This window comes from Barbus barbus (assembly GCF_936440315.1).
Source record: "Barbus barbus genome assembly, chromosome: 38".
Taxonomy (NCBI): Eukaryota; Metazoa; Chordata; class Actinopteri; order Cypriniformes; family Cyprinidae; genus Barbus; species Barbus barbus.
This window is the reverse complement of record NC_136716.1, coordinates 6,454,662-6,469,684: the sequence shown is the minus strand read 5'-3', so window position 1 is coordinate 6,469,684 and position 15,023 is coordinate 6,454,662. Positions and strand designations below refer to the sequence as shown.

The window sequence follows — 15,023 nt, the reverse complement described above, 5'->3', positions numbered from 1 at the left end:
ACTTAAATGCAAACTCAACTTAATGTTTTTGGACACTGAATTACAAGTTATTTGCAATTAAATGAAAATGTATTATAGTTTAAATTTATATTAAATGCAGTTAGTTTACATTATTTGAGATTGTTGAGTGTTTATATTTACATTTATATTTCTAAATATTACGTTGCGATTTAGTGCATTTCATTTATTTGAACTGTAAATGTAATATTTTATAACACACTACAGTTAAGCTTATAATCAAGTACTTTATATATGCTTTAGTGTGTTAGTCAGCACATCAAAATAAGTGCACTTATTTAAAGACTGACAAAAGATTATTAAAATACAATGATTTAAAATATACTGTAACGTAAAACATTTAATTTGACATGACATTAATTTTTAAAAGTGTACTTAAGTGTTTTAAGAAACATATTCATGAAAGTGTAGTACTTCAAGTACACTTAAGTGGCCCTTTATTTCAGCAATATTATATTATCTGCAAGTACAATTTTTTAAATATACTTTTAAGATTTGAAGTACTCTAACGTGTACATTCAGCACAATTAAGTAAACTTCTTTTTCACAAGTGTACCCAAAATATACTTTAATCTTTAATGTCTTGTCTTATTAAACTAAACTCTAAAATCACTGTATTGGAGCATTAGACACTATATGATCAATACAAGTTTGCTAAATACTGAAGCTAAAGAGTCATGAATTCATCTACAGCCCAATGATGGGAGCCTGTAGTGACAACTGCAAGTAAAGATTAGGCAGATGAAGGTAAACTTCACAATCTCCCTGCAGCTACAGGCGATAGCTAATATTAATCGGTAGGTAACTGGGCGGAGTCATCCGCTGAACACAGTCACCTATAAACACTGTAAATACTATTATTGTGCTGTTGTGCTGATACATCCCAAATTCACATCATTGGTTGAGCCAATGTTGCTGTGTTGGGCTTGTCAAGACACTTAATTTTCTTTCCCCCCTTTGATAGAGAAGGTCAATTGTGGAGTTGACTAGTGAATAATAATAATAGAACACCTGGTTCTTTGACATTTCAAAGCGCTTATGTGTCAGGAATTAATATGAGCCAGTTAACTTAAAATATTACTTCTTAAACAGCTGTTTTCATTCCAGTACCATCCCAAATGCTACTTTTACATGTCAACACATTATTGCTGAAGTGCTGTCAAGCAGAATTTGCTGACTTGTGAGGCTGTGAAAGGAAAAGTTTGGGGTTTTCAGCATGTAATGGTTAAGTTGATTGATGAGGAACGCAGATCCCAGCAAAGGCCCTTAGGGAAGACCTGACGAAGAGATAGGAATTACAGAAGGAAGAATGTTTGGGGTTGTATTGAATGACAGGAGGTCTTGGTGGACATGCCTTCCTGTGACCTTCACCCAAGGCTACTAAATATTAACAAAAAAACGAATATGCACAGAACTCAAGAGTAGGTCAGTTTAAGTTATCTGTCTGTGTGATTAATATGTTGAATGGATATTTATACGATATTATCCTACATGAAAAAAAATCACAAATTCAATTTCTTTAATATCTGCTAGACATCAGTAAGGTTAGATGCACAGCAAATAGAGATTTTCCTGAAGTCTCCTACTCCTGAGAAAAAGACATCAGTAGCCTCACTCATGTCTCTCTTCTACAGTATCTCAATAATTTCTTAAAATGTTCTCATTCTCATCTCAGACCATGTGATCTGAGTTATGCTATCCATAATTTTATAGCTCTATACTCGTAATGCATGTCAACAAGTGTTTCATTTGTGTTTGCATTTTAGAAGAAGCATTCAACATTCAAACGGCAGTCCAAAGGTCTGATTTCATTCCATTTTTTTTTTTTGAGTAAAAGGTTCCTTTAAAAAAAAAAAAGAATTGCAGAATGTCCAGAGAGCCGCATGACCAATGTGTCAAATAAGATACATCTTTTTACATTGCGTCTTTTTCACATAACTTTAAAATGTGTCAAAACACTATATATTTCTGTTTATGTAAAAATATTTAACATATGTTTATGCAAAATATTTTTAAATAAAATAAAAAATAAAGTTCTGAACTGTTATTTGACTTTTGGGCTGAATATTAGGCCTATGACTACATTGTAGTTATCCATACATAAATGAAACATAAGACTGTAAGCTATGAGAGAGCTATTAGATTATGACTATGTTTAACACACTTAAGTAGAATTTTAAAAAGTGCACTTTATAATAATGTCAAATTAAAAGTTTTACCTTTATGCTTTAATAATCTTTTGTCGCAAATTTGTGTTGTGTTGACTTACACAGTGTGACATTTAATATTACACAAATACACATATCATTTATTGTATTTAAGTTTTTTTTATATTTATTTATTTATTCATTCATTTATTTTTATTTTCAATTTTTTTGTTTAAGGGAGCATGAAACTCAAGGATGCCTATTTTTGGTCACATTTCTTGCTACTTGTTCTCTATTTCCATTTATCTCTCTTCTATCTTGTCTTGTTCAGCTGGGTCATGCAAGCAGACATGTGGGAGATGGTTTTGGAATTGCCAAATTTTGCCATAAGTCAAACATATTAAGGTTCTGCAATATATAAATATAATGTGGAAACTTAAATTCCTGTAGATCTGCTTTGCAACGATTTGTATCGTAAAAAGCGCTATACAAATAAACTTGAATTGAATTGAATTGAATGGTGGGATTCTTGGAAGTGGTGGGATTCTGGCAGACTTGGCTCAGGACCAGCCTCTGTAAATAAAAAAAACTCTAACCCCCAAACCTTGGTACAAACACTCTGTAACGTGACCCTGCCAGTACAACAAATGCATGTACCACTGGATTGTGCCTTAATTAATCTCACTTAGAGCTCACTGAAAACACTCAGATTGGTCTCTGAGCTCTCCAGACAATGTTTTGTCAAGTCTCATTTCCTAAAAGCATTTTTCCTCTTCTGCTAATTACCGTTCACAGCTCAAAAGCCCTCGGCCTCCCCTCAAGTGAGAGTTCAGCACAGGAAATGGCATTTTAAATAAGGCAGCTGCTTCATTTTAGCAACGCCACGACCAACATCTCTGTGGATACTCACTGTCAAGACATGGTTCACACACTGTCTGTGTCGCTCCGCAGGGCTGCACCATCCCTTCCCCGGGTTGGCATTGTTTGCAGCACTCCCCACTGGTGGTGAATGCCCCTGAAGGACATGAAATCTGTGTAGACAAGACTTCACCCTACAAAAATAAAGAGGGGAAAATTAAAGGATGATATGAAAATTTAACTTGAACGATTCACCCATGTATTTTAAAATGTATTTCATTTTTAAAAATACATACACTCTGATATAGGGTACGTCACAATATGGAAGAAAAGACCTGCCACTGCTTCCGTTTCATTGAGACTTTAATTGAGGCAGAGTTTGAGCAAATACAGAAATACAAAATAATATTTGATCAAATAAACGCATTTAAAATCTATTCATACTAATGATGTCGTCCAATAAAATGCTGTATACAGTAAAGATGTCCTTTTACCAGAGATACAGTCAGATTTACCTTTGTTTGGCGAAATTCAGTGAATGTGGATTACACATTGGATTCCTGTTTGTTAATCTTTTAGCTTTTTCTAATGAATATTAACTTAATATCTTGCAGCTGTAAATATTTTTATACAATTGCAACTCTTTTTTTCTCATTACTGCAATTGTGACTTTATATCCCATAATGTGGCTGTATCTTGCAATTGTGACTTTTTGTCTCACAATGGCAACTTTATATCTCGAAGTGTGACTTCCTTTAAAGTTCATTTTATTTACTTTAATTTATTTATTTACTTTTTCAGTGATACAGTTACTACATTGTCAAGTTTGTTGAACTTTAACATACAATTTGCTGGGTTTACCAATATAAAGCTGCTTAGTTTGGAAACGACCACTGAGCAAGCAGTGCTTTATGAATTGCTACGTTATTGACAATAGATCTACTTTGGCCATGAAATCTTACCAAAGTTTTGCAAAAGTGACTGTGCCTTAATACTGTACCACCAGCCTCGGACCACCAATAGCATATTACATTGCTGTAACATAAACTAAAGTTTAAAATGGAAAAATTTGCCAATATTTGGCATCTAAAAAAATGAGTTGCTGCTGATGGCACAGAAATGACTTCAGCTTTAATTGTTAAAACTACTGTGTAGATACTGGTAGAAGTTAGCATTGTGAGCTGACATAATATTAAAGCTTTACAAATTGAAAGAAATAAAACAATTTAAGGGAAACATTTTGAAAAAATCCTGCAGATGTAGATATAGATAGAAACCATTGACCGTTCAGACTTTTCCCACTCCCGTGTCTTTGCTTTGGTTGAGTCTGTCTCCAGGGTATGCAATCCCAGAAACCGACAACTTCCCACACAGACTCAGAGCCAAAAATAATATTTGTGTAACAAGACTCGTTAAATTATTTAGTCCTGGTAATGTCTGATTATGCCTGTCAACAGCATTGCTTTAGAGAGAATCAGAGAGCTTCAAAAAGAAATAAATGCATTTTACTAGACTGTATCCGCATTTTCTGTCTTGCAACTATATTTTTAAAACTTCATTATTTTTTATCTAATTTTCATTCATTTTACTTTTCAGTGAGCGTTAAATAGTTATGTATTAAAAAAAATTCTGGAATACATTTTATTATTCTCATGATGAGAAATTATTATTTACTACTTCTAAAACTGACATTGTCATGCTATTCAGGTGAGCATCCCATCAATATGATTTTTCCAACATAACTTGAAGGCACCATAAGCCTTATACTAAAGCAGCTGATGTCTGAGGGTGTAACATGAATGCCAAAAGCTGATTGGCTGAGTGAGAGGCTGTCAGAATTATGACGTTTGACACAGGTGTGAGGAATGACATTTAGAAGATTGCGAAGAAAGACAGAGATAAAGAGTGAAAGAAAGACAGATTAGAAGATTCCCTCAAGGCGTTTGTGAGTCAGCTGGAGAAGTGACAGAGCAGAGCGAGAAGAAGAGGTTGAGAAAGCACAAATTAACATTCCATCGTTTCTAGCTGTCCCTCTCATTACCCCCTGGCATGGGGCAACCTCCTCCTCCTCCTCCTCACTCACATAAAAACACAAACACACACCTACAGGAGCATTCCAAATCAGGTAAAGTTCAACACCCCCCATAAGTTCAGCAGCCCATGACGCAAACAGATAACTCTAGAGATTTGGTCACACAGCATTTGTGTGCAATTATGAGGTTGCTGATTACCATGTTTGTAGAAATGTGTAAAGGGTCACAAACAACGATGCATGTCATAGAACCTGTTTGCAATCACATTCATCCTGACAGCAGGCCAAGCTGCTGCAACTTGTGCAGCGCTGTTTAAGTAGATACAATCAGTAGCGAAAAAGTCAGTGTAACGTTTCAGAACATGTTGACTTTCATTAATCATACTCCTAAGAATGGTCCTAATTAAATGCATTCATCACCAATATTTGTTTGGTGTTCATAAATGTTCATATCAAGTTTCAGTGTAGTATTTTACACTTTCTAAAGAGAAGTGAGTGATGCTTGCCTTGCAAAAATCACCACCATGTGATGAGTGGATTTTGGCAATGCGATCGCTAACACCCTCAGACGCAAGAGACACTTTTAGTAAGGCCCTTTTTATTTTATTTTATTTTACAAATTTTTAATAACATTTTATTTATTATAGGCACACAATAATTTAATAAATACCTCAAAATAATACATTATTAATATAAATTATATACATTTACACTACTGATCAAAAGTTTGGAATAGTTAAGATTTTAATAATGGTTCTTGAAAAAAGTATTTTATGCACACCAAGGCTGCATTTATTTGATCAAAAATACACGAAAAACAGTCAAACTGTGAAATATTATTACAATTTTAAAAAACGTTTTTTAATTAAATATATTATTAAAATCGCATTGTGCCTAACAACGCGCCTTAGCTGTTATAAATTCACTGTAAACCATGGCTTCTTGGGGCTTATTACTTTATTATTCCTGTGATGGTAAAGCAGCCATTACTCAAGTTTTCAGTGTCACATGATCCTTCAAAAATAATTCTAATATGCTGATTTGGTGCTCAATTATAATTATCAATAATGGTTTTTATTATCGTTGATGTTGACAACAGTTCTGCTTAATATTTTAGTGGAAACTGTGATACATTTAAGGATTGTTTAATAAATAGAAAATTCAAATGAACAACTTTTTTTTTTAAATTGTTTTATTGCCTACCTAGTAAAAACTATTAGTTTGATCGCTTAGAAAGGTAATAACACAAGTCTCCTTAACAAGACGCTTGATTTTATGTATCATTCCTGTCTGAAGCACAAACAGTGCAAGATGAGTTCTGTTCAAAAATGTATTAACCCTAAGTATAAAGTGAGTGATGTTAAAAAGGTACATGTGTGGAGAGGAATACGAATAGCAAGTATGCCAAAGTTCTCACATTTCTCACAAACACTCACACCATTTTACCACCTAAGTGATTTATAGAGAGTTTCGTGACTGCACATACTGAATAACCAATGGAAAAAAGATACGCATATCATGCGGATGTATTTGTCAGCCCTACAGAATGTTTCTCCCTCCCGTTCTGTCACAAAGCCAACCTGATGTTTGAGAGCTGCTGTTTGTATGCTTGAATGCACTTAACTCTTAACCCTTCTAGCCTGCTGGCACTTGTCAACATTTCAAAGTCGTCTACTGTTCTGGTAAAGCTGACTCTCACTAATGAGGATAGTGGAGCTAATGGAGCTCTTTCTCTCTGGTTTGCTTTAGTTTGTAATGTAATGCTACGTGATTTACAGCATTTTCCAGAAGCAATGAGACCAGAGGAGAATTTTCAATTGTGTAAGGACCTATTTTGACCTGTGTAATTTCTTATTTTTCCACATTTTCCACATGCCTGTAAACCCTTTAGAATTGCATAATAAAAAGTTCCAACCACATTTAGGGTCAACTTTTTTAACTTCTAGTTATACCTATGGACAAAAACCTTACAGATAATTTTTTAAGTTGGGCCAGTAAGCAACAACTTCATACCGACCACCCAGAATACCTTTGCTTTGTGGATGTAACTTTTGCAAGGGTAAGGGCACGTTCTTCATTAATTGCTAAATCTATGTTTGTGTGTCTAAGACAAATGAAGGTTTCATGTCATATAAAACTTGCATGATATGTGGACAGCAAACAGTCTGTGGGTCTTGAGATCTTGTTGGTGTGCCAACCGAATGAACATTGAACAAACAGATTCTTATTTGTTTTCTTTTAATATGTCTACATGTACTTTTTTCTCTAAGCAAATACCAAAACATCCAGAAAAATCAGCTGTAGTACCTATAAAGTGTTTGTATACTTCTTTTATGGAAAAAAAACATACAGTAATTCAGCTAATATGAAGGATGCACGCTGACATAGTTATTGCCCACACACCCATCATGCCGTTCAGATGGGTGTAGCTCCAGCTTCAGTTCAAAAACAAGACAAGGCATGTGACCACAATTCATGTCTCTATCAGGAAATTGGTACAAAGACAAAATAAAGCAGTTAAGCTCACAGATGTGCTTGCAGTTGTGTGGTGTACTTCATGAATTGTCTATCATTATTGATACTGCTTTTGCTTCAATAGCACACACATACACCCCTCATTCAACCCACCCACACAAACTAAATAACAATTAGACTTATAAATAACTATATTTGAGCTGGTAAGAGTAGTGAAAGAACACAATGTGCTGTCTGTCAAAGTGGGCGTGACGAGATCAGAGTTATCCATCATATAAAAAAAGAACAGAACTTGAAGCCTCATTGTATGATGCATTAGATAATAAAACTGTTCATGATGGCTTATTATACACTTCATAATATATTTAATGGTTTCATAAACAATTCTAAAGCATTACAACATGCCTGAATGAATGCATTGTTTGATCATGTATTGTAATGCATTATTACAACTGATTATAGTTCATTATTATACTGATTATAATCTTTAATAGCATAAACTATAATATTATAAACTATATATGTGTTATAAAAGAATCAAATTGTGTGTCAAAGTGTTATCAATATATCAAAATCAATCACTCACTAAATAAACAAACATACAGGTAATTCCAATTCTAATCTGAAACAATTTCCATAATCAGAAGACACAAAAATCATATAATTCTTTAATATGACTTAATTTACAGTGACAGTCTTCATTCCCTGACAGTCTGCTATATAAATGATGTTTTGCTTTCTCAAATCTGACAAGAGCAGGAAAAAGTACTAGAACTGCATCTGAGTTGGAGACAGTGTACTCACCACGAGAAGAAATACTACTGTCAGGGTGAGCATGCTGGATGAAGGGCGTCCTGGATGAAGTAGACTGCGGATGGATTATTCACTTTTTACATGCGCTCTGAAATAATAAGTTAAGCATCATAGTTCCTTCACAGACTCAAAGGCAGAAATCGCTCTGATCTTCATGCGTGTCCGCTGAAGTTTCACAAGTGAGCGTGCAGCATTATTGAGCAATCGTGGAAGTGAGTGCGCTTTTTACAGATGAATTCTTTTGATGGTTGTGGTGTGAAGAGTCTCTTCATATATGAGACGCAACTGCAATCTGTGCAAGTGTGCGTGTCCACTGATACAGCTTTGAAAGGAGAGAAAGATCACCTCCTTCTCTCTCTCTCTCTCTCTCTCTCTCTCTCTCAGTCTTTCTAATTTGTCAGTTCAGAGTTTTCCCCTCCCATCCGCATCCAACTCAAAACGACACAATAAATTCGTACATTAAAAAGAAACAAATATTCACGCATAATTTTGGCGTTGGTGTGAGACAACCACGTCGTTATTTCTATATTTATAGTATCTTAAGCATAATATAATTGAAAAATATCTCTAAACTTATTGTCATCATTTGGACTTGTAGTGTGGCTTTTTTGGGGTAAATAATGCACTCATTATATAGTATGGTAAGTTAAAATCGTATAATAAGGTAAAATCGTAAGAGGCTCATAAATCATGTGACCTGACAGTTGCATTGGGCTTTCATCAAATATTAAACCGTAACAACGTAACAAGAAACATCTTCTCCTCGTCCTCAAACTAAAGTTTCTCCGCTAGAGGGCGCACACACTATATAAACGTGTCAGAGTTCAGGTAAGGGTCTGTTTTCCATTATGTAGCCTACACCTGTCCACAAAGTAGTTTGGACACTTAAAGATGCAATTGTAACTTTTCTCCCTCACACGGTTAAAAACTGCATGAGTCTTGCGGACGGATGTATGTATCCACTCTCCTAGCTCTAAAACAAGTCTTTATAGAATTATTAAAGTGTATTTCGGTAAAATAACCGAATTATACTATGAATCTACTAGTCGTGAGTCTCTCGTGCCGATAATGCACCTCAGATCTTTTTATATAATTATGCATTTGTGATGGCCAAATGTACAGTATCTGTTATCATGCTATTCATAGCTTTTAAAATTTCACAATGTTGTTGCAGTTTAAATATAACACAGATAACATATTTAATACGATTTTCATAAAGTTGATTATATTTATATTTCAGAGCATTTCTACTTAACCATCTGTCTCTATTTTAAATGGTGTGGCTGACCTTCTCTACTTACCTGGCTTTGTGTTTCCATTTACATTACATTTATTCATTTGGCAGATGCTTTAATCCAAAGCAATTTACAATTGAGGAATACATCAAGTGATTTACAATAAATTATGCAAGGTTTCAGTCAACGTTCAAATAGTAGAAGTTAGGAAGGCAGAGATAAGGATAAAAGAGAACAGAAAAAGTGAAGACACACACACACACATATATGAATGATGGTTCCCAGTGATGTAGTATATGTGACCCTGGACCACAAAACCAGTCTTAAGTGTCAATTTTGAAAGCTGAATAAATAAGCTTTCCATTGATGCATGGTTTGTTAGGATAGGACAATATTTGGCCGAGATACAACTATTTGAGGGTATTAAAATATTGATAAAATCGCCGTTAATTAAAGTTGTCCAAATGAAGTTCTTAGCAATGCATATTACTTATCAAAAATGAAGTTTTGATATATTTACGGTAAGAAATTTACAAAATATCTTCATGGAACATGATCTTTACTTAATATCGTAATGATTTTTGGCATAAAAGAAAAATCTATAATTTTGACCCATTCAATGTATTTTTGGCTATTGCTTCAAATATTCCCCAGCGACTTAAGACTGGTTTTGTGGTCCAGGGTCACATATATAGAGAAGAGGAGGAGCCCAAGAACTGATCCCCGAGGCACCCTAGTGACCAATTGATGTGATTTAGATACCTCACCTCCCCAGGACATCCTGAAGGAGCTACCTGTGAGGTGAGACTCAAACCAGTGGAGTGCATTTCCGGTGATGCCCTGCTGCGATTAGAGGGTGGACAGAAGGCTTGGATGATTAACAGTATCAAATGCAGCAGATAGATCTAGCAGAATGAGAACTGAACATTTAGACTCAGCTCTCACACTCTAGCACTTCAGTGACTGACAGCAAGGCAGTTTCAGTTGAATGGCCACTTTTAATTCCACATTGGTTATTGTCTAGCAGGTAGTCCTGTGAGAGGAAGGAAGACACTTGACACTGTATTACTCAAATGAACAAGCTGTTGACCGGCAAATTGATAAATATAAACCAGTACAACAAGAGGCTTAACCTCTCTAAAACTTTAAAGCGAAAGCATAGCAGAAATATTGCTCTCCTGACTAAACCAATACATTTTGTGTATATTTCCACAAACATTGTGTTTTATTGTTGCACTCAGATGTAATATATTTATGTATTAGCAGGGAACCTTTGGAGAAGAACCTCTGGGACCAGCAACGCTCTGAAATAGGCATCAAAATACTTTCATGTCAGGAACATTTCACAGGGATTTCTGGAGCAGCCCTGACTAAATCTGTGGGACCAAAGCGGCTGAGAAAGGGAGCTCATGTGGCCAGAACTGAAAACTCTGATGTATCCGTGACATGGATCTCTGAGGCCCGGACCCCTGTGGCAGGAATCTCTGTGGCGGTGTGAGAAACTAGTGTGGGCAGGCTTGACAGAGGGCTCTGAGAAACTCTGAGTGGCTCCATTATAAAAATTATGGTTGGATGGTTCAGTGAAACTAAATTAACTATTTACATTACACATCCCGAGGCTAATACATCCACAAGATGCTATCAGACATTACCCACGTTTGTCCAGAAATGTCTGATCAATATTACACTTGATTTTACACTTACTCTTAAGCTGTAAAAGGGCAAGTTGTCTCTCCTTGTTTATAAGGATCTCACCATCAGAGAAGCCTGGCTGGATTATACAGCTACCTGGCATACAGTCGTGGTCAGAATTATTGGCACCCTCTGTAAATATGATCAAAGAAGGCTGTGAAAATTAATCTGCATTGTTAATCCTTTTGATCTTTCATTTAAAAAATTCACAAAACTCTAACCTTTCATTGGAGAATAAGAATTTAAAATGGGGGGAAATATCATTATGAAATAAATGTTTTTCTCTAATACTCATTGGCCACAATTAATGGCACCCTTTTATTCAATACATTTTGAAACCTCCATTTGCCAGTTTAACAGCTCTACATTTTCTCCTATAATGCCTGATGAGGTTAGAGAACACCTGACAAGAGATCAGAGACCATTCCTTCATCCAGAATCACTCCAGATCCTTCAGATTCACAGCTCCATGACGGGGCTTCTTCTCTTCAGTTCACCTCACTCATTTTCTACAGGATTCAGGTCAGAGGACTGGTATGGCCATAGCAGAAACTTGGAATTGTGCTCAGTGACCCATTTTTGTGTTGTTTTTGAGGTTTGTGTTTGGATTATTGTCCGGTTGTAAGATCCAAACATGGCCCATTATAGGATTTCTAACAGTCAATCAATTTTTTATCTGTTGGTATTTGATAGAATCCATTATGCCATGGTCCTTGAAGTGTCTTTGGCCACTCAAACTCTCCTTCTCACCGTGCATTAGGACGATATAGACACATGTCCTCTTCCAGGCAGTTTCGTAACATTTTCTGTTGATTGGAAATTCTTAATTATTGCCCTGATGGTGGAAATGGGAATTTTCACTGCTCTAGCTCTTTTCTTAAAGCCTATTTATCCTATTTATATTTCTGTGAAACAGGAAGCCATGGCTGGATCATTTCATGTTCATAATCCCCCTGGAGTGCTCAAAATTGTAAATATGAATGGAAATATATTTTAGAGATATTTTACCCATAAGAATTTCTAGGGGTACCAATAATTGTGTCCAACGTGTATTTGAGAAAAACATTTATTTCATAATGAGATTTTCTCCCATTTTCAGTTGTTTTAGTTCAATGAAAGGTTAGATTTTTGTGATGCAGTTCTTTGATCATATTTACCAAGGCTGCCAATAATTCTGACCATGACTGTAGATAACTCTTGTCCAAAAGAATTCCACTGTGATTTTATGGTGTTCAATTATTTACCAGCTATTACGATTATTAACAGCTATTACAAAAATATGACGTTTTTGATTTAGTTTGGAGGACAACATTCACAAAAATCATCCTGACTTTGTGTAATTCAACTTAATTTAACTTAATTTAGATTTCAGATCTGTTGAATATTGACCAACCAGCAACTGTGAGAAAGAGAGCATCGCTCTTATCTCTGTGACTGTATTGTGATTGATACCAAGAGAATAGCATCCCATTTTACATTATTATAAAATATGAAACTGTGAATGTCCTCACCCCTGACAGTCTATGTCTGGGAACCACTGCGAAAGCCAACAGGGTCAACAAATCTTGCAGAGCACTCAGAAACAACTACTGAAGGATTGACAAACTGCACACCATCATTCAGCATATTACCATAATTCACAGAACAAGCAGAGCTATCCAAACACAACAAAAGAAATGGGAAAGGAAATATACCACATTCTTATCCCAAGGAGAAGAGTTCTTATGGAGGGAGAATAACAAGACACCACAAATCTTCTGAGAAAAACATGGGAACAAATTAGAGAACTCACTCAGATCAAGAAGTTGTCAAGTTTATGGTAATTTCCATAGCATGTCCAAGGGAATCGGCAATGACGCAGCTCATCTTAACCCGTTATTGCATGCATTATGAAAGCAATGTTGCACTAAAAAGGTTTAATTTGGTTTTCTCGCATAAACTAGACCTGTTTACTTAAATTAGTTAGTAAAATGTTAATAAAAATGTATAAAAAATATTTATGAAATAATAATATCAAATCAAGAAATTCATATTTTACCTAATTATATAATTTTTATTGGTGTCACAACACACCGTAAAAAAAATATTGCAAAGATTTTCTAATTTGAAGCTGCACATAAAACAAAGATTAATGGAGTATGTTTTTATAAGAGAATATAATTTCAGTCTAGTGAAATATGTAAAAAAAAAAACATGTGCTGTGATGATGTTTGTTGCTATTTAGTGTTTTTGTAGAGAGTCAAATCAAAAGGGTCTTTTACCCAGGGGGCCCATTGGTCCTGTTTTGCTTTCTTACAGTATGTATCTATGCAACATCTGTTGCCATTATGTACAAAACTGTCATGGTCGTAAGTGTTAAGACAACAAAACCAACGCATGACAAAAACCAGAAGACATTTGTTTTCATTTCTCAGGTTCTTTTTCTACTCTGTATGTGTTAAATTGGATCCAAGGGTGTCGGAGAACATTTGTTTTCCTGCAATTGTAAATGCTTTTAAGCTGTCAGAGTTATCTAATGGGATATTTTCTCTTTTCTTTCAGATTCTGTTTTAGACTACTTAAGTGCGAGGCTGGAAGTAACTAACACACTGTGGTCTATAACAAGAACAAGACGTGTTCAAACAGCTGTTTTATACACTCGTTTAGAATTTATAAAAGAACAAGATTCATTATTTGGACTTTTAATATATATTGTTATCAATACCATGTGTGTTCTGTAAATGCACATTTGACCTGATTTTGCATGTACATTTCTATTTTATTGTTTTTCGATAAAAAATAAATGCAGCCAGATCATAATAGATGCTATGACCTGAGTTTTGACCCAGTGAGCCTGCATGGAGAACGATATGAGACAAGAGGTGAAGTGGAGGAGAAGAGGAGCATGTTCCTCAAGCAGTGCTCTGTTCGTAGAGATGTTGAAGATGAGAGGAAACTAGTGTCACTAGTGTGTGTGTGTGTGTGTGTAGGTAACACTGACTCCATAATTGTGATAAGATATAGAGAACACACACACGCAGGATCTTTCCAACCAGTCCACAGTTATCAAGGCATACAGTTTACTGCATCAATATTATGAGTGACTCCAAGAACATCGTCTTGGGTGTGTTTGTGTGTGTAAGAAAAAGGCAAAGGAAGATATGGATACATTTTAATACTTTAATGTGTTTAAAGTAACATGTATCTGCAAATGTACATACAGCCATCCTAAAAAGTATAATGATACTATAAAGATGAAAGAAAAACTGGCATCTACAAAACAAATACTGTTTTTTTTTAATAATTACTTTAACCCTTTTTGTATTTTTTTTAAATGATTTTTAAGAAACTAGTGTTTTATCATTTAAAACCAAACATTTACAACCTAACTTAATCTTATTTTTCTGCATTTGTTTTTCATGCGTGCACAAAAATCATTCTATAAATGTATGAAAAAAAATCATTCTATATATGTAACTGATAAATAAAATACATATTTTGTTCATTTGTTTTCTAATGCAATGACATTCATATGTTTTCAAGTACTTTTTGGGGCCACAGTATGTGCCTGAAGTATTTAGATCAGTGTCTTCAGGCATGTTTAACCATGTATGTGTGTGTAGAGGTGTGTCTGATATCTGCAGGTGTACACAGAGTTTATAAAGGTCTGTGCACTTTTGTGAATGGCTGTGATGGAGAATATTGCTTGAAAAGTTGGGACAATTATTGAATAAATAAGGTAAGTGCAATTAGTTTCACTATTATTGCTTTTAA

The 15,023-nt window shown here is 34.9% G+C and overlaps 1 protein-coding gene across 2 annotated transcripts in view; it reads right to left on the bottom strand.

The window, feature by feature from the left end:
- The window catches only part of LOC306857353 (tumor necrosis factor receptor superfamily member 16-like), a 45,322-nt gene extending 36,664 nt beyond the window's left edge, over positions 1-8,658 (bottom strand). For both annotated transcript variants that reach the window (XM_079397261.1, XM_079397262.1), the window contains exons 1-2: positions 8,335-8,658; positions 3,076-3,217 (exon numbers count right to left, since the gene is read on the bottom strand). In XM_079397261.1, coding sequence (XP_079253387.1) covers positions 3,076-3,217; positions 8,335-8,367 — 175 coding nt within the window. In that variant the 5' untranslated portion in view covers positions 8,368-8,658. The remainder of the gene's footprint in view (positions 1-3,075; positions 3,218-8,334) is intronic.
- Positions 8,659-15,023: the final 6,365 nt, after the last annotated feature.